Consider the following 16,433-nt stretch of genomic DNA (forward strand, 5'->3'; position numbering starts at 1 on the left):
CTTCTCACTGGCAAATATGAGACCACGGAGTTGGTGGTCTGGTTCCTGTCAGTGGTGTGAACTCAGTCAGTCAATAGCTTTAATTATGTATCTGATGTGCTTAGAGCAGCATACTAAACACTTGGGAGAGGGTAATAAAAGACATCTGTTCTCCATCCAGAAAGAGCCTACAATCTAGCTTGGGAGACAGTTACAAAACAATTTACAGAAAGAATGAAAAAGGGAATAGAAGACTGAATAGGTAGATGAGTTAGTGCTTAAAGAGTAAAGTATTATTCAGAAGTGCTTATGGGTGGTTGTAAATGCAAAAGTGCTGAGGTGAAGCAGAAGTGTTGAGGTGATAGTCGGAAGACTAGGACCTGGGAAGGAAAAGGTAATTTGGGAAATGTCTCCTGGAGGAGGTGGGATTTCAGGAAGACTTTGAAGATGGGGAATGAGTTTCAGGAAGGTGGAAGGATGTGTGTAAGGGGAAAGATGAGAATGAGGACCAGAGAGTTGATTAGCTTGAAAGGAATGAAGAGCGTGAGCCTGGGTATAGTGGAAGAAGATAGGGTAATTACACTAGACAGAGCTCAGTGAGTGCTTTAAAGTTAATGGTCAGGAATTTCTGCTTGCTGTGGAAAGAAATAGATAAACCATTAAAAGCTTCTGAGAAATGGAGAGATGTGTAGAATATTTCAGAAAAATGACGGCAGTAGCAAAAGAGGGAGTTAGAGGAAAGGTGTTTAGGGAGGAGGCTCGTTCAAGCTCTCAACCTATCCCATCTGGATTACTGTATCATCCTCCTCTCTGATCGCCCATCCTCCTGTCTCTCCCCACTTCAGTCCATACTTCACGCTGCTGCCCAGATTGTCTTTGTCCAGAAATGCTCTGGGCATGTTACTCCCCTCCTCAAAAATCTCCAGTGGCTACCAATCAACCTATGCATCAGGCAAAAACTCCTGACCCTGGGCTTCAAGGCTGTCCATCCCCTCGCCCCCTCCTACCTCACCTCCCTTCTCTCCTTCTCCAGCCCAGCCTGCACGCTCCGCTCCTCTGCCGCTAATCTCCTCACCGTTAGGCCTCGTTCTCGCCTGTCCCGCCATCGACCCCCCAGCCCACATCATCCCCCTGGCCTGGAATGCCCTCCCCCCCCAACATCCACCAAGCTAGCTCTCTTCCTCCCTTCAAGGCCCTACTGAGAGCTCACCTCCTCCAGGAGGCCTTCCCAGACTGAGCCTCCTCCTTCGCCTCCCCCTCCCCATCCCCCCCGCCTTACCTCCTTCCCCTCCCCACAGCACCTGTATATATGTACATATGTTTGTATGTATTTATTACTCTATTTTATTTGTACATGTTTATTCTATTTATTTTATTTTGTTAATATGTTTTGTTCTCTGTCTCCCCCTTCTAGACTGTGAGCCCACTGTTGTGTAGGGACCATCTCTATATGTTGCCAACTTGTACTTCCCAAGCACTTAGTACAGTGCTCTGCACACAGTAAGTGCTCAATAAATACGATTGAATGAATGAATGAATGAAGGTTGAATCAGTAGTCTAGTTGCAATATGATGAGTGCTTGGAACAGGTAGCAGATGTTTGGATGGAGGGAGAGAACAAAGGGTCGGGGGAATCTCGGAAATGGGGAGAAAAAACTGTGATGCAGCAACAGAGTGAATGGAAAAGTCAAAAGAGAACCAAGAGACAAGGTTAATAGCCAAGATGGGGCATGGTGTTGCTGATTGTGATGGGAAAATTCGGTTGAGGAGTTTGGTTTAGCAGAACATCCATACAGTGGTGGATGTTACTAAATGATATCTAAAATCACATCTACAAGAGGTCTTCCCTGACTAAGCAGGGAAGCAGAATGGCATAGTGATAGAGCACAGGCCTGGGAATCAGAAGGTCATGCGTTCTAATCCCAGTTCTGCCACTTGTTTGCTATGTGACAAGGGCAAGTCACTTCACTTCTCTGTGCCTCAGTTACCTCATCTGTAAATGGGGATTGAAACTGTGAGCCCCACAAGGGACACGGTACATGTCTAACATGATTTGCTTGTACCTACCCCAGCACTCAGTACAGTGCCTGGCACATACTGCTTAACACATACCATGATAATAATAATAATAATAATCATTATTACTATTATTATTATTTAGAACTCCATCTCCTTACTTCCTCTCCCTTTTTTGTCACCCATGCATTTGGAGCTGTGCCCTACCAACCAATCAATCAATCATTCATATTTATTGAGCACTTACTGTGTGCAGAGCACTGTTGAGCTTAGGCGAGTACACTATAACAGAGTTGGTAGACACATTCCCTGCCTGCAGCGAGCTGATTCGTTCATTCACTCAATTGTATTTATTGAACACTTACTGTGTGCAGAGCACGGTACTAAGTGCTTGGGAAGTGCAAGTTGGCAACACATAGAGCCGGTCTCTACCCAACAACAGGCTCATTGTCTAGAAGGGGGAGACAGACAACAAAACAAAATGTGTAGACAGGTGTCAAAATTGTCAGAATAATTACAATTATAGCTATATGCACATCACTAACAAAATAAATAGTAAATATGTACAAGTAAAATAAATAGAGAAATAAACCTGTACAAATACATACAAGTACTGTGGGGAGGGGAAGGAGGTAGGGGATGGGGAGGAGGAGAGGAAAAGAGGGCTCAGTCTGGGAAGGCCTCTTGGAGGAGGTGAGCTCTCAGTAGGGCTTTGAAGGGGAGAGCTAGCTTGGCGGATGTGTGGAGGGAGGAAATTCCAGGCCCGGGGGAGGACGTGGGCCAGAGGTGGATGGCGGGACAGGTGAGAACGAGGCACAGTGAGGAGGTTAGCAGCAGAGGAGTGGAGGGTGCAGGGTGGGCTGGAGGAGAAGAGAAGGGAGGTGAGGTAGGAGGGGGTGAGGTGATGGACAGCCTTGAAGTCAAGAGTGAGGAGTTTTTGCTTGATTCGTAGGTTGACAGGCAACCACTGGAGATTTTTGAGGGGGGTGGGTGACATGCTCAGAGCGTTTCTGTACAAAGGTAATCCAGGCAGCAGAGTGAAGTACAGACTGAAGCGGGGAGAGACAAGAGGATGATAAACTGATATTCATCCCACCTTCAGCTCCACAACACTTAAGAACATATCCATAATTGATTTTAATATCCATCTTCCTCTCCACACCATAAGCTCCTTGTGAGCAGGAAACATGTCAAACAAATTTGTTGCATTGTACTTTTCCAAGTGTTTTGTACCATGCTCTGCACATAGTAAACACAATAAATTTGACTGATTTCCTGTTCTTGACATCAACGGGACATTGAAATCAAAACAAATTAAGCAGGGAACAGAACAGCATAGTCTCTGGTCTGAACAAAATATGTTGGCAGTTAATAGACAAACTTCTGGCTACTCCTGTAACTAAAAAAGGCCAGATCAGATTGCTTTTGTTGTTAACACAGTTTATTGTTGGCACACTTATTGGCAAAGCATACATAAAATACAATTGTATTATAACACATCGACTCACTGGGTCTTTACATGTTTGAGCTGAACATATTAATATGGAAATGAAAAAATTAGTTCTCTTATAAAGTTTCACATAAATACACTGAAATCCAAAAGAGGGGAAAAACAAAACAGTTGAGGGCTTTACAAAAATATTATACAAGAAATATACTATGGATAGAAATAACAATAAAGCCAACTTAGATACAATGCAAACACAAAAGTTTTAGATTCCTTAAACTGCCCACAAAATTAACGGATTGCATGGCTTTAAAATATTTGGATCAACAGCAATTTTACAAAGCAGAAATGCTCTAAAGACGGGTGGTCTTTCTCCACAGAAAAATATCTTTCATGTCTTTGATGAAAAAAAGAGGACATTTTTTGTTTCAGCACTTGTTCAGTGACTGAAGGACTGGGGATTGACATGAAGCATGACAAATGATAATCGCTGGATCCTCTCAATGGTTAACCCCTGGTGGAAGAATGGGGGAAAAAAACCCAACAAAAACCCGAAAAACACAAACAAAAACTAAAATTACAGTTATATTACTTTCCAAAAGCTGAATTTTTCTGAAACAAGAAATTTTCAGGTGCAAGTTGAAAAGCAGAAAATATTTTACAATATTAAAAAGTCATCCAGAGTTATGTTCGGTATAATTAATGAGATCCTGAGCACTGAGGACTTCTTCCGATATGGCCTTGATTTTTTTGATGCAAGAAAAAAGCAAAACAAAAACATGGTTAAAGATTCGCCATGAGGTGCTACATACCCTTTTCAATTATTTTAATTGAGGTCAGTGCCAGTATCCGTGTCATATGCGAGGCCTCCGAGAAATATATGTGGAAGCGTATACAGGATAATCCTCTCGATAAAAATCAGCTGCATTTTTAGAAATAGATATCTGTGTGGAAAGTTGGTTTATTTGTTAAGTAAATGCTCTGAGAGAGTAAGCCCCACCCTCCCTCTGCCCACTGCGGGTTCCGAACAGAACTTATTGAGAAGCCTGTGGAGTGGGATTTTCCGCTTTGGTCTCCTGATTAGCAGGAGGTTTGCTATTCCACGGGCTGTTGTTCCCCAAGGCGGGGGAGTTGTTGAAGTCTTCCTCCTCATCCAAGCCATTGGCTGCGTCATACTGTGTGTTCTCTAACCGAGTGATGAGCCTTTCGTCTTCATCCCCAAACTCTCCTCCCATCAGTGTGGGTTCTCCAACCACCATGACATCCTGTGAATGGCATCCAACATTATTACAGGGAAACCTTTAGAGAAAGAAACTCAACTTAAAATAGCCTCAAGAGGGGAGGGTGAAAACACGCAATATGATCAGACATTCCTGTTGGAGCATCATGCAGATTGGATTTTTCCACATGAAATCAACAGCGTCTCCCACAAGGTTGCATCCTAGCGTGTTTGGATGCTTGACGTTTGGTCCGCCCTCCTGGGACAGGCGGTGCCAAAATGTAGCAGAATTCTCCCCCAAGATTTTAAGTTGTCCAACTTTGGGACCGTTTCAGAAGACTGCTTAACCAGAGAGTCCTGAGTATTTTGTTTTTTAGCCTCAAATACAGTACTCTCCTTTCCAGGCATGCATTACTTTTTCAGGAAGTTGCAATTCAGAATCCCGTACCTCAGGCATAAATCCTCCCTTCATGTCTACATTTCTAGTCAAAATCCAAGGCTCATCACAAATGCCAACAGAGGCATCATCTCCACCTTCCCTGGCCAGCCAGCTAGCCAGGCCCCTTCATGCAACCAATATACTTGACATTCTGCTACTTAATTATGGTAATTAATTTAGGTAAAGTTTTCGATAAAAACAATGTTCACACTGATTTGACAATTTGCATGGCTAATTAAGTCATTAGCAAAAACCCGCTGATTGCCAACAAGCCCTGAATTCACCATCTGTTATTTCATGGTGCCTGTCACCTAGCCACACGGAGGCAACCCTGTTGCCAATCTGTGCAATAAGAGACCGATCTGTCCAGCTGGTCCCACAAAAGGGAGCTGGAGAGGGCTAATTATAATTACATTGATGAAGCTAGCAGTCATCAAAAACTGAAGCATGCAAGAAGGAAAGAATCCATCTCATCACTGCTTTAAGTACAAATTGTCTTTCCGTGAAAACAAGTAAACCACCTACGGGGCTACAGCACATCACAGCACTGTTGCTGAGAACTAATCAGCATGGGGTAGAAAGTCCCAAAGCCACACTGGAAAGCAAAACTTCCCAGCTGACTCCACTCTCTTTCAAGGGGAGAAAAAATAGTAATTAAAAAAACTAAAATGTTGTGGGGCTTAACCATTAATGTGCAGTGGAAACTTCTGCTGGCGAGACTCCGGCAATAGTCTCCTATTAAAAAAGATGACATTCCAGATTCTGAGCAGCTGTTCTCCGTCCCCACTGGGGACAGAACAAGAGGAAATGGCCTTAACAAGCTGCAGCAGGAGGGCTCTAAGTTAGAGAAAAGTAAGATGGGAGTAGTGGGATATCACCTTTTAAAAGCCAAACAGCTTTTTGTCAGTTTGCAGTGGGCGAGGGAAAGTGAGTGGGCTAAAGTCACCAGAGTGAATGTGGGTGATTTCTCCAAGTTCTCCTAACTTGTGATTCTTTGATTCAGCAAGTCTTTCAAAGTGATATTACAAAACTACGTTTTCAAAGCATCCCTTTTGACCAACCCTACCTAGGACTCTGAAGCATTTGACTGAAAAGAACTAAAATTGCCTCAGGAGAAGCTAAGGACTTTTGCATAATGATTTTTTTTTTCCCTAACAGATACTCTAGGCAAGTGTTTCAGTATTCATATAATTAAAACAAGCAACTTATGATAAATATTTACACTGCTTCACTATACCGGTTATAGCAAAGCCTGACAAGCTGGAAAAATTTATGTGCTAACTTCGAGTTCCAATGTTTAGGAAATAGGGTAAGATATGAAATGGTATTCCAACATCTTTTTTTTTTCTTTTTCTTCATCTGGTTTTCTCTTCGAAATCAGTAAAATAACTATTAAAAACAGAAACACTCAGCACTACCCAAAAGCTAACGGCATAAAAAGTGTACTGGGTAAGCATAGTAATGAAGTTGTTAACAGCTCAAAATTTGATCTAAGGTAGACACATGCACTTCAAAGTAAATATTTACTTTGCAGTGATGAACAGAGCAGGCTGCCTTATAAGGAAGTGAGTTCAAACCTCTGAGGGAGTTCGGGTGGGAATGGAAGGCCCTAAATTAGATGTGGAATGGTGCCTCATAAAAACACACTCACGTGCCTCTCTCACACACACACAAACCCCCCCCCCCCCCCCCCCCCCCCCCCCCACAATTTCAGGCTACAATGGGTCATTTGAAATGGAGAGATGAAAGGTCCCTAGTCGCCCTGGTGAAACTAAACAGAAAATGTTCAGTCTCGGACTTTTAGTACAGAAAAATGTCCACAAACTGGACAGAATTTGGAGAAGAGCAACAGACGAAATTGGGACTGGGAAGAAAGATGTAGCAGACAGAATATGAATAGTGCAGCTAGATGATGAGCATTGAATGCTAAATGTTAACTCCTTTGGAAGTTGCTCAGGATTATGTACTTCAGGTCTGGCTACGTTCTCAAGAGGCAGGGGGAACCAGTGTAACCTGAGGTCTTGTTTGAGGCTGAAGATCTATGCACTGGCTTGGAGAAATGCTTGGCGAATGAGCCAAAAAGATAGCATTTAAGCTCAACACCGAGGCAGAGAGGGGAATCCCGCTCAACATTTAGAGTCTCCATCGCCTAAGACACCGAAGCAAATGACGCCTGGGCTGAGGCTTAGCAATCTGCTCGAGTTTGAGGATGACTTTCCAAACGGGACTTCGAAGAAGCATATCAAACTTTAAAGAATTCGATCTCATCCTCCCCCAGAAGATGCCAATCATGCTATTCTCTTGAATATAGACCATCTCTGATTCTTTACTATCCAGATATCAAATCTCAGCTGCAAGAGTCATCCGGCCATTCAAAAAGTAAGTAGAGGAGGCACCTAATCAGGGGATCTCTCTAGGGGAAGGTGGCACCGGGCTGCTCGATGATAACTGTCAAAAAGACGCCCAGTTGGCTCTAGGGACCATCTATCTCCATCAGAGTCTGGCTTTCTACAGCGTCATCATTTTTCCGGGTTGAAGCACACATCCCCTCAGTTTCCCTCAGGTGGAGGCCTGAAGATCCCACCATCTCATTCCCCCTCAACCTCCTCTCACTAGTTGCCATGCAATGACCACCAACCTCTGACTGGTTGAGGACTGGAAGAGACTCCTTTCAGAGCCCCTCAATGCTTCTCCTTAAATTGGCCAGAAGGGGTGACTGTTGTTGAATGACACACAAGGCTCCATCCCTCCCAGGGTTGAGGCTGCAGCTCTGGAGCGCTCCTAGCTCCTGCTCATGGAGTGAGAAGCAGAATCAATCAATCAATGGTATTTATTGAGCGCTTACTGTGCGCAGAGCACTGTACTAAGCGCTTGGGAGAGTACAATACAACAGAGTAGGTAGACACGTTCCTTGCCCACAACAAGCTTACAGAATCCAAGTGTTAAACCCTAGTCTCTGGCATGGGAGCACACACCACTATTGATACAGATCATCTGCCTCGGTTGGAGTAGCACAATTAAAAAACAAACAAAAAACACAAGTTTTTTCATTATTTGAGCACTTATTCTATTTAGTCTGTGATTAGGGGGAAAAAATGCTCAGGGAAGGCCTGGTGAGAATACGATTTTTTTTTCTTGATAGTGAAACACTGTAAATAGAGCAGTGGGTCAGGTTTAAATTACATATGGTCTAATTCTGAGAATCCTAAATCCAAAGGAACAGAGTTATTGCAGCAAAATTTACAACAAAAACTCATGCCATGTGAATCGTTTCCAGCATTGCTGCAATGGTGGATAATTGTTGAAAGACGGTGGAATTTTTTTACTTGTTCTTACATTCACTTAGCAATTGATGCTATAAAGGGTGTGTTTTGGCCAGCTGGCTTACCATTCTATCAAATCTACCTAGGAATCACCTCATTTACCACGGAAGTACAATTACTATAATTTAAGAAAACAGGTTTCTCTTTTCTTCCCAACACTCAGTAAGGCTCACAGTCTCAAGCAGTGTCCATGCTCATTTATCTAGATGAGGCATATTTTTTTTTCTCTCCATGTTTTCTGGGCAATCTAAAATGAACATATCTCTCTACTGACGGTGAAAAGGAGCAGTATGCCTTACAGGTGTGGTGGAGGCCAAGTGAGACCCTTTTCCTTTCCAGAATTATAGCTGGTTCAGTGGGAATGGGATGCTGCTTGGGAAGCCCCAACCACCAAGGACCTCACCCCCAAAATTCTTCTTTCCTTTTCCAAGACCCCCCTCCCTGAAGAGGAGGGAATTAAAACCTCTCCTCTGAGAGGGGTCTACTCAAAGTGAGGATCGTATCTTGGCCGGGCCTATCCAGCCAACAGAAGAAGGGCTTGGGAATGGTGGCGGACAAGGGCTCGTGAAGGGAAAGAAAGAACCAAGGAGGAAGTAGAACAGAGAAGAGAAGATTTGGAAGGAAGTAGCTGGAGGTGAGGTGGTTTATGTGGGGAAATTCCCCATACCTAGCCTGGACAGGCTGGCCCTAGTTTGGAGGGAGATGCGGGAGATGAAAAGAGAAGACAGCACAAGTCAAAGAACAAGAGCTAAATTCCATTAGAAGTGGGGACCAGGATTTCTTAACAGAGCAGGGGAGAAGAACTGTGGTAGTAAGACAGTGGATATAAACCCCCCCCCCCCCACCAAGCAGCCGGGAGATAGAGTTAAAAAAAGGATGGAAAAGGAGAAACGTGAAATGAAATCAGAACAGAGAAAGGAAAAACTTCAAAGAACTGGGGAAAAGCCAAGCGATGTAGAAGACAAATGCTTAGTACAGTGCTCTGCACAAATGAGTGATCAGTCAATCAGTGGTATTTACTGAGCACTTTCTAGGTGCAGAGCACTATACTAAACACCTGGGAGAGTGCAATACAACAAAGTGAGTAGACACGTTCTCTGCCCACTAGGATCTTCAGTCTATTATCGATCGACTGATTGAAGATGGCATCGGGTTTGGCATGGAATAAATTTGTTAAGAATTTTGGTTAAATGATAGGGTACAGAGTGGGAGTAAATCTTCAAAGACAGACTTCAATGGGAGTAAGCTGGAGCAGATAGAAGGGATGAAAAATGGAATTTCCATGGCCCACCACATCAAATTGCACTCTTCCTAACCAGCCTGTTCCCACATTGACCTTCTGGAGTCACGTGACCACCAAGGACTCTGACCACCCATTCCAACTGGCCTCTTGGTGAGGGAGAGGGGGAGATTCAGTGATAAACAATTTGACATTATGACCAAAACACTGCACCCAGGGCTGAAAACTTCCCTGAATTTAGTTGAAGGAAAAACACACTACCGTAGCGGGCCATTGCTAAATAACTCCAAAAAAGTCTTTGCCTTAGAGTGAAAAAAGGTGGTCCCAGTGATGGAACCAGAGTCACTCAAAGTGGAGAGTCATTTGGGCTTTCCCCTCTAACTGCAGTGATCAGAGGCTTGATATTGTCCCATAGATGTGCTAACAGTTACCATCAGATACTGAAATTTAATACTAAATGACCGTCTCCTGCTTTAGATTTTGAAGCATTTTTAATTCAGGTCCCAGTGCAGCCTGGATTCTTAATATTCATGTCTAATTTCCAGCTCACAGCTCACGGTTGTCTTAGCAGCCTTTTTTTTAAATCTCTCTCTTTCTCATTCCCTCTCTCCCCCCACTAGAATTTATCTGGAACTAAAATGGACTTTAATTTGCTCTTTTAAAGGACTGAAAGGCATAAACCAGATGATGTGGCCTAAGAGGAAAATGAGACTTACAGGTACCTGACTGGACAGACTCAGGTTAGCAGCTGGTGTTTTCTTCTTGCTGCTGGTGCTGTTTGCATTGTTGCCAGCGCTGCTGTTGGAAGTGCTGCTCGTGGAATTTTTCCTTTTTCTCCGTTTGGTGGTCGGCTGTCTTGTGGGTTCTGCTGTAATACGGGATGGGGAGGAAATCAATTCCAGAGAAGAAATGTTCCACAGCAAGTCCCCGAGCATACTATGAGCAACATAATGAGATATTTACATATATGCATATATAAATGCTTATATATATAAATATATATTTGCCATATAGGCACAGCAGACAAATATTTAATTTTTTGTGGCTAACCCATATCATAAATGAAAAAAGGAATATGATTTGTTTTAGTGAATTCCATTTATCCTGTTTCAGCATAGGCTTCTGTTTCAAATTTTTACCGAGCATAGACACGCAATTTTTAAAACTCCTTTTTGACCTCAGAATTCATGATGACTATCAATATGAAGCCCAATTGCTTTTTTGAGCATGCTCTTGCACTACAAAGCCAGTGGGGGTAAAGGGAAAGGCATCAGACAACTCTGGTGTCCGACCTACAAAAGTCTGTGATGGCTCATGTTTGAGAGCCAGTGTGAGGAGTTGGGTTTTCTTGTTCTTGTGAATGCAAATGTGACCAGGCAAGTAGAGGGGTTGGGTTCTCTGCACTGTCAGATGCTATTGATACTACTACTACTACTACTAATAATAATAATAATGGCATTTGTTAAGCGCTTACTATGTCTGAAGCACTCTTCTAAGTGCTGGGGGGGATACAAGGTGATCAGGTTGTCCCACATGGGGCTCACAGTCTTCCTCTCCATTTTACAGATGAGGTAACTGAGGCTCAGAGAAGTTAAGTGACTTGCCCAAGGTCACACAGCAGACATGTGGCAGAGCCGGGACTAGAACCCATGACCTCTAACTCCCAAGCCCGGGCTCTTGCCACTGAGCCACGCTGCTTCTCACTATTGATGCCTGTCTACTTGTATTGTTTTGTTGTCTGTCTCCCCCTTCTAGACTGTGAGTCAATAGTTGGGTAGGAATTGTCTATCTGTTGCCAAATTAGACTTTCCAAGTGCTTAGTACAGTGCTCTGCACACAGTAAGCGCTCAATAAATATGATTGAATGAATGAAGCATATATAGGTAATATTCATATATACATATATATAAATACATCTACACATTTGCATATGCTTTAATAAAATCCCTATGTCTAGTTCTATATTGTGAATGACCCTGACACCCCATAGAAGACTAAGGTTATTGGAGAAGTATCTCGAGTTAAACCTAAAAGCAAGGAAAGGGAAGAAAGACAATGTGAGCCCTATGTGAGATGGGACTGTCCAACCTGATTAGCTTATATCTACCTAAGTGTTTAGTAGAGGGCCTGACACATAATAAGTGCTTAACAAATACCATAAAAAAGATGTTCCATTGGCAAACTGCCCAGTTGGGGTGTACTAAGAGCAAAGAGTGACAATCCCTACCTGCAATGAGCTCACAGTCTAGAAGGGGGGAAACAGACATTAATACAAATACATAAAATTACAGATATATGCATAAGTGCTTCAGTTCCCAATACTATGCACTTGGGGAAGTACATATGTTTGTACATATTTATTACTCTATTTCTTTATTTACTTATTTTACTTATACATATCTATTCTATTTATTTTATTTTGTTAGTATGTTTGGTTTTGTTCTCTGTCTCTCCCTTTTAGACTGTGAGCCCACTGTTGGGTAGGGACTGTCTCTATATGTTGCCAATTTGTACTTCCCAAGCACTTAGTACAGTGCTCTGCACATAGTAAGCGCTCAATAAATACGATTGATTGATTGATTGATTGATAACAGAAACACAAGACACGTTTCCACAAGGGGTTTTATTGGGACTTTGGAGATCAGATCTTTGACCTGCGCCATCGTTTGATCCCCCGAGGTGACTGGTGACAGCCTCACTCAAGCAAAGAAATCTCTCAGCTTCTGGAACTATCAGTCTTGAAGCCGTAGTCCCAGGGAGGATGCAGAGCGATACAGCCTCTTTAGTGGACAGCTCTGTTGGGGTTGATGGGGATCACTGCCCCCAAAGCTTTTATCTCTATTATCTTTATGCAGGATTTATCCCTGCTGACCACAGGTGTTGTCAGACTGAGAGTGTACATGCCGGTGGTATTTGTTAAGTTCTTACTATGTTCCAGTTGCTTGAGTTGATACAAGATAACCAGATTGGACACCGTTCCTGACACATATGGGACTCGTGGTCTAAATAAGAGGTGATCAGGCACTGAATTCCCATTTTACAGATGAGAAAACTGAGGCACAGATAAACTAAGTGACTTGCCCAAGGTCACACAGCAGCTAAGTAGCAGAACAGGGATTATAACCTGGGTCCTTTAACTCTCCGGCCCATGCATTTTTCCACTAGGCCACATTGCTCAATAAATATTACTGTGTCTACTAGAACTGATGGGTGACCCATATGGGATTATCTTGTATCTACCCCAATGAATCATTAGAACAATGGTTGACATACAGTAAGCAGACCTCTACAAATACCGCAAATATTATGAAAGGGGGTGAGGTTAGCCATACTAAAATAATGCATATAAAAATAAGATAATTTCTGTATCTTTCCAACATTCTAAATGTGTACTCTGATAAGAATACTACTACAACATGGGTTTTACTTAAGATCTCAGGGCCAGTAACAGCAGATCAAGGTACAGATGATAACAATAATAATGATGATGGTATTTGCTAAGCGCTTACTACATGCCAAACACTGTTGTAAATACTGGGGTAGATACAAGGCAATCAGTTTGTCCCATGAGGGGCTCACAGTCTTTATCGAATTGTACTTTCCAAGAGCTTAGTACAATGCTCTGCACGCAGTAAGCGCTCAATATATACGATTGAATGAATGAATGAATCCCTATTTTACAGATCAGGTAACTGAGGCACAGAGAAGTTAAGGGACTGGCCTCGTCACATAGTCAACAAGTGGCGGAGCCGGGATTAGAACCCATGACCTCTGACTCCCAAACCCATGCTCTTTCCACTAAACCACACTGTTTCTCTAATAGAAGATAGAAGATAGAAGGTAAGCTTTATATTTCTTGATTCAGAAAGTTCCATGCTTCGCATTAATAATTACTCTTTGTAAAAATAATTTTGAGTGAGTGCATGTGTTTAGCTTTTATGATCAATGAGGCTCAGCGAATGCCTGGGAGTGAAAATGTATTAGATAGGAAGACAATTAATGTTGACTTGGAGCTGTAATTTCAAAAGCCAGTAGGAAGCCACGGTATCTAAACGGAATTCTGGGGAAGGCAGTGAAGAGAAATGCATTTTGTATTCTATTCGTGCTTATTTGGGCTTTTGATAAATACATCTCTAAGTAGTAAAAGTATAACTGGCTAGGACCTGTGAAACAAATCCCAAATTGAGTATCTCATCAATCAATGTTGTTCATCAGTTAAGATTCGCAATCTCTAAAACTCATTTCACTCCCATCTGGAACTCCTGGAAAACCTGTGATGTGAAAGAAGAAAGAAATCATACCTGGTGGGGCTACCATCCGCTGCCATTTCTGAAACAAGCACGTCTTCAGACAGTCTCGAGGACTGAGGTTGTAAGTTTTGTGTCTTGACATCAATTCCTGCATTGGCTCCAATATTACACACAACTGAAAAGAGTTCAAAGAAGTAGGTGTTCATATTTTCCAATGTTAATTGGAATGAATAATTTAAATTAATAAAAAACAACTGAAACCGTTCTATATCCTTTTCGCTCTTCAAAGATTTGTCTTTTTATATCAAATTGGAGAAGATTTTCTTTGCAATTTTCTGTTTCTTGACCGATGGAACTGTCTATTCACAAACATTCTCACACCAGAGTATTGAGATTGAAGGTGGGAGCTCAGCCCTTAGACCTCGGCATGTATGGCGAGAAAAGTTTCCTTGACGGCAGGGAATATTTCTGCCAACTCTATGGTATTTAACTCTCCCAAGAGCTTAGAACAGAGCTCTACAAGACACAGTAAGCACTCTATAAATACCACTGACTGACAGATTAAAGATGTGATCTGCTTCACCTGCTATTCTTCAACCTGCTGTATTCATTCTTCCCAAGCCAACCTTCTAGGGGTACCTCAGTCTAGATTCTTCAGGCTTGGAACTGTTTCCCTCCATCAGACAGGCAGATTGACTCAAATTCAAATCCCTCCTAAAATTCCATCTCTTTCACCATGTTTTCTCTGGTTAATGTCTCCAAATTTCGAGACCCTATCACCCCTTTAACCAACTCCAGCCCTCTATTTATGCTCTCCTCAGCACTCACATGAACATGACCACTCATTTTATTTATTTTGACCATCTTACTTGTAAACACTTAAATTGTTTAGTCCCCACTTAGAGTGAAATTCCTTGTGGGCAGGGAAGGGGTCACTTCCCAAGTGCCTAGAATACAGTGCAGTGCTCATTAAGCCCTCAATAAATGCTACTACTTCTTGGGAATGAACAGATTTCTAGCCATGAAGTTTCCAAAATCTCCACTGGCGCATACTCCCATAAGCTCTCTAAGGCCCATTTTTTAATTGTTAATTCCTCCCTGCATATTTCATAAACCTTTTTAAAATATTTTGCTAGCGGTTAATATTTGACTGGTGATAAGGATCATAGAAATGGCTAGTCCAAGAGGTAAAAAACCATTTGGATTTCCTAAGCCTTTTTAATTGCTTAAAAAAGGATGAAAGAATGTCTACATTGCAATCAGCTAAATATATGGGGGTCAAATAACCCCTGGGAGAATATGGCCATTTGAGATCAATTACCACTTGATATTTTGAGTTAGGTTGTAAAAGGGTGCCAATGAGCAATTGAAATCTGACTGAAACAAGTGTTCATTTTCTGAGACCAAAAAAAAATAAAATAATGAAACAGTCCAAGAGATGGTTCCCAAAGAGATGACAACTACGATCAATTGAGGGCAAATCTTTGGGAACATCAGGGCCATTAAGATCGTCATCTTCTTAATATTTTCCCTAATTTTCAGGCATGTTTCCCACTCTTTCTCCATTGCTCAGAGACTCCCTTAGGAAGAAAAAATATTTCCTTGATTTCTTCTGTAAATTAGTGAAAACCATATTATTGACTTTAAAAAAGTACCAGTTAATCTCCTTTTTTCCAGATATTACTAGAAACCTGTTTAGAAGTTGAAAACTAATGTGCAAGTGCCAAGGCTGCTAATGCTGGATTGCTTTGTTGTATTCCAAGTGTTTCATGCCTGCCTCAGGTTTTGCTATGTTATATTCTTGAGAATTACTGGGGAAATCTGGAAGGAGTATCCATGAAATCTTGGCCCTCATTCCATCCTCTTCTTTCATTGAATTGATTCTGGATTTTATATTGAGTTTCCTTGTGCCAGTGATCCCCTGCCTTTTAGAAACTGGTCAGAATCCCAACAGTTTAGACTCCACAAAATATCGTTCCCTCATCTGTGGTCTCAAAGTGGGCAACACTGGCCTAATTATTAGAAGGTTTTGTTTTTTGATTTGGTTTTTTGCTATTTGGATTTAATAACAATGTAGGTATTTGTTAAGCACTTACTATGTGCCAAGCACTGGGATAGATACAAGGTAATCAGGTTGTCCCACGTGGGGCTCACAATCTTCATCCCCATTTTACAGATGAGGAAACTGAGGCACAGAGAAGTTAAGTGACTTGACCAAGGTCACACAGCTGACAAGCGGCGGAGCCGGGAATAGAACCCATGACCTTTGACTCCCAAGCCTGGGCTCTTGCCACTAAGCCAAGCTTGCTTCTCCCTTTAAATTTGATGATTTTTCTAGTAGGACGAAATTAGGTAGAAATCATTTATAAGAAGCCTCCTAAAGTTGCAAGTATCCCCCGCCCCCCCCCACCCAACCATCGTCTTTGAGGAAACTGTCCCTTGAGGATGGAACACAAAACAATATAAGCCTCAATCACAGCTGACCCTCACTTTAGGGTCTGCATCATCTCCTTTTCTTTCA

General features: G+C 42.2%; 1 protein-coding gene across 7 annotated transcripts in view; it reads right to left on the reverse strand.

Moving 5' to 3' along the window:
• Nucleotides 1-3,432: 3,432 nt before the first annotated feature.
• The window catches only part of LDB2 (LIM domain binding 2), an 892,398-nt gene continuing 879,397 nt past the window's right edge, over nucleotides 3,433-16,433 (reverse strand). For 2 of the 7 annotated variants that reach the window (XM_038745550.1, XM_038745544.1), the window contains 3 exons: nucleotides 13,964-14,087; nucleotides 10,379-10,530; nucleotides 3,433-4,706 (listed from right to left, as the gene is read on the reverse strand). In XM_038745550.1, the coding sequence (XP_038601478.1) occupies nucleotides 4,476-4,706; nucleotides 10,379-10,530; nucleotides 13,964-14,087 (507 nt within the window). In that variant the 3' untranslated portion in view covers nucleotides 3,433-4,475. Of the gene's footprint in view, nucleotides 4,707-7,755; nucleotides 7,888-10,378; nucleotides 10,531-13,963; nucleotides 14,088-16,433 lie in introns of those variants that run through there. The other 5 variants (XM_038745549.1, XM_038745547.1, XM_038745548.1 and 2 more) reach the window with 5 other exon arrangements.

The sequence above is a fragment of the Tachyglossus aculeatus genome, chromosome 4 (genome assembly GCF_015852505.1).
Source record: "Tachyglossus aculeatus isolate mTacAcu1 chromosome 4, mTacAcu1.pri, whole genome shotgun sequence".
In the NCBI taxonomy this organism is placed as follows: domain Eukaryota; kingdom Metazoa; phylum Chordata; class Mammalia; order Monotremata; family Tachyglossidae; genus Tachyglossus; species Tachyglossus aculeatus.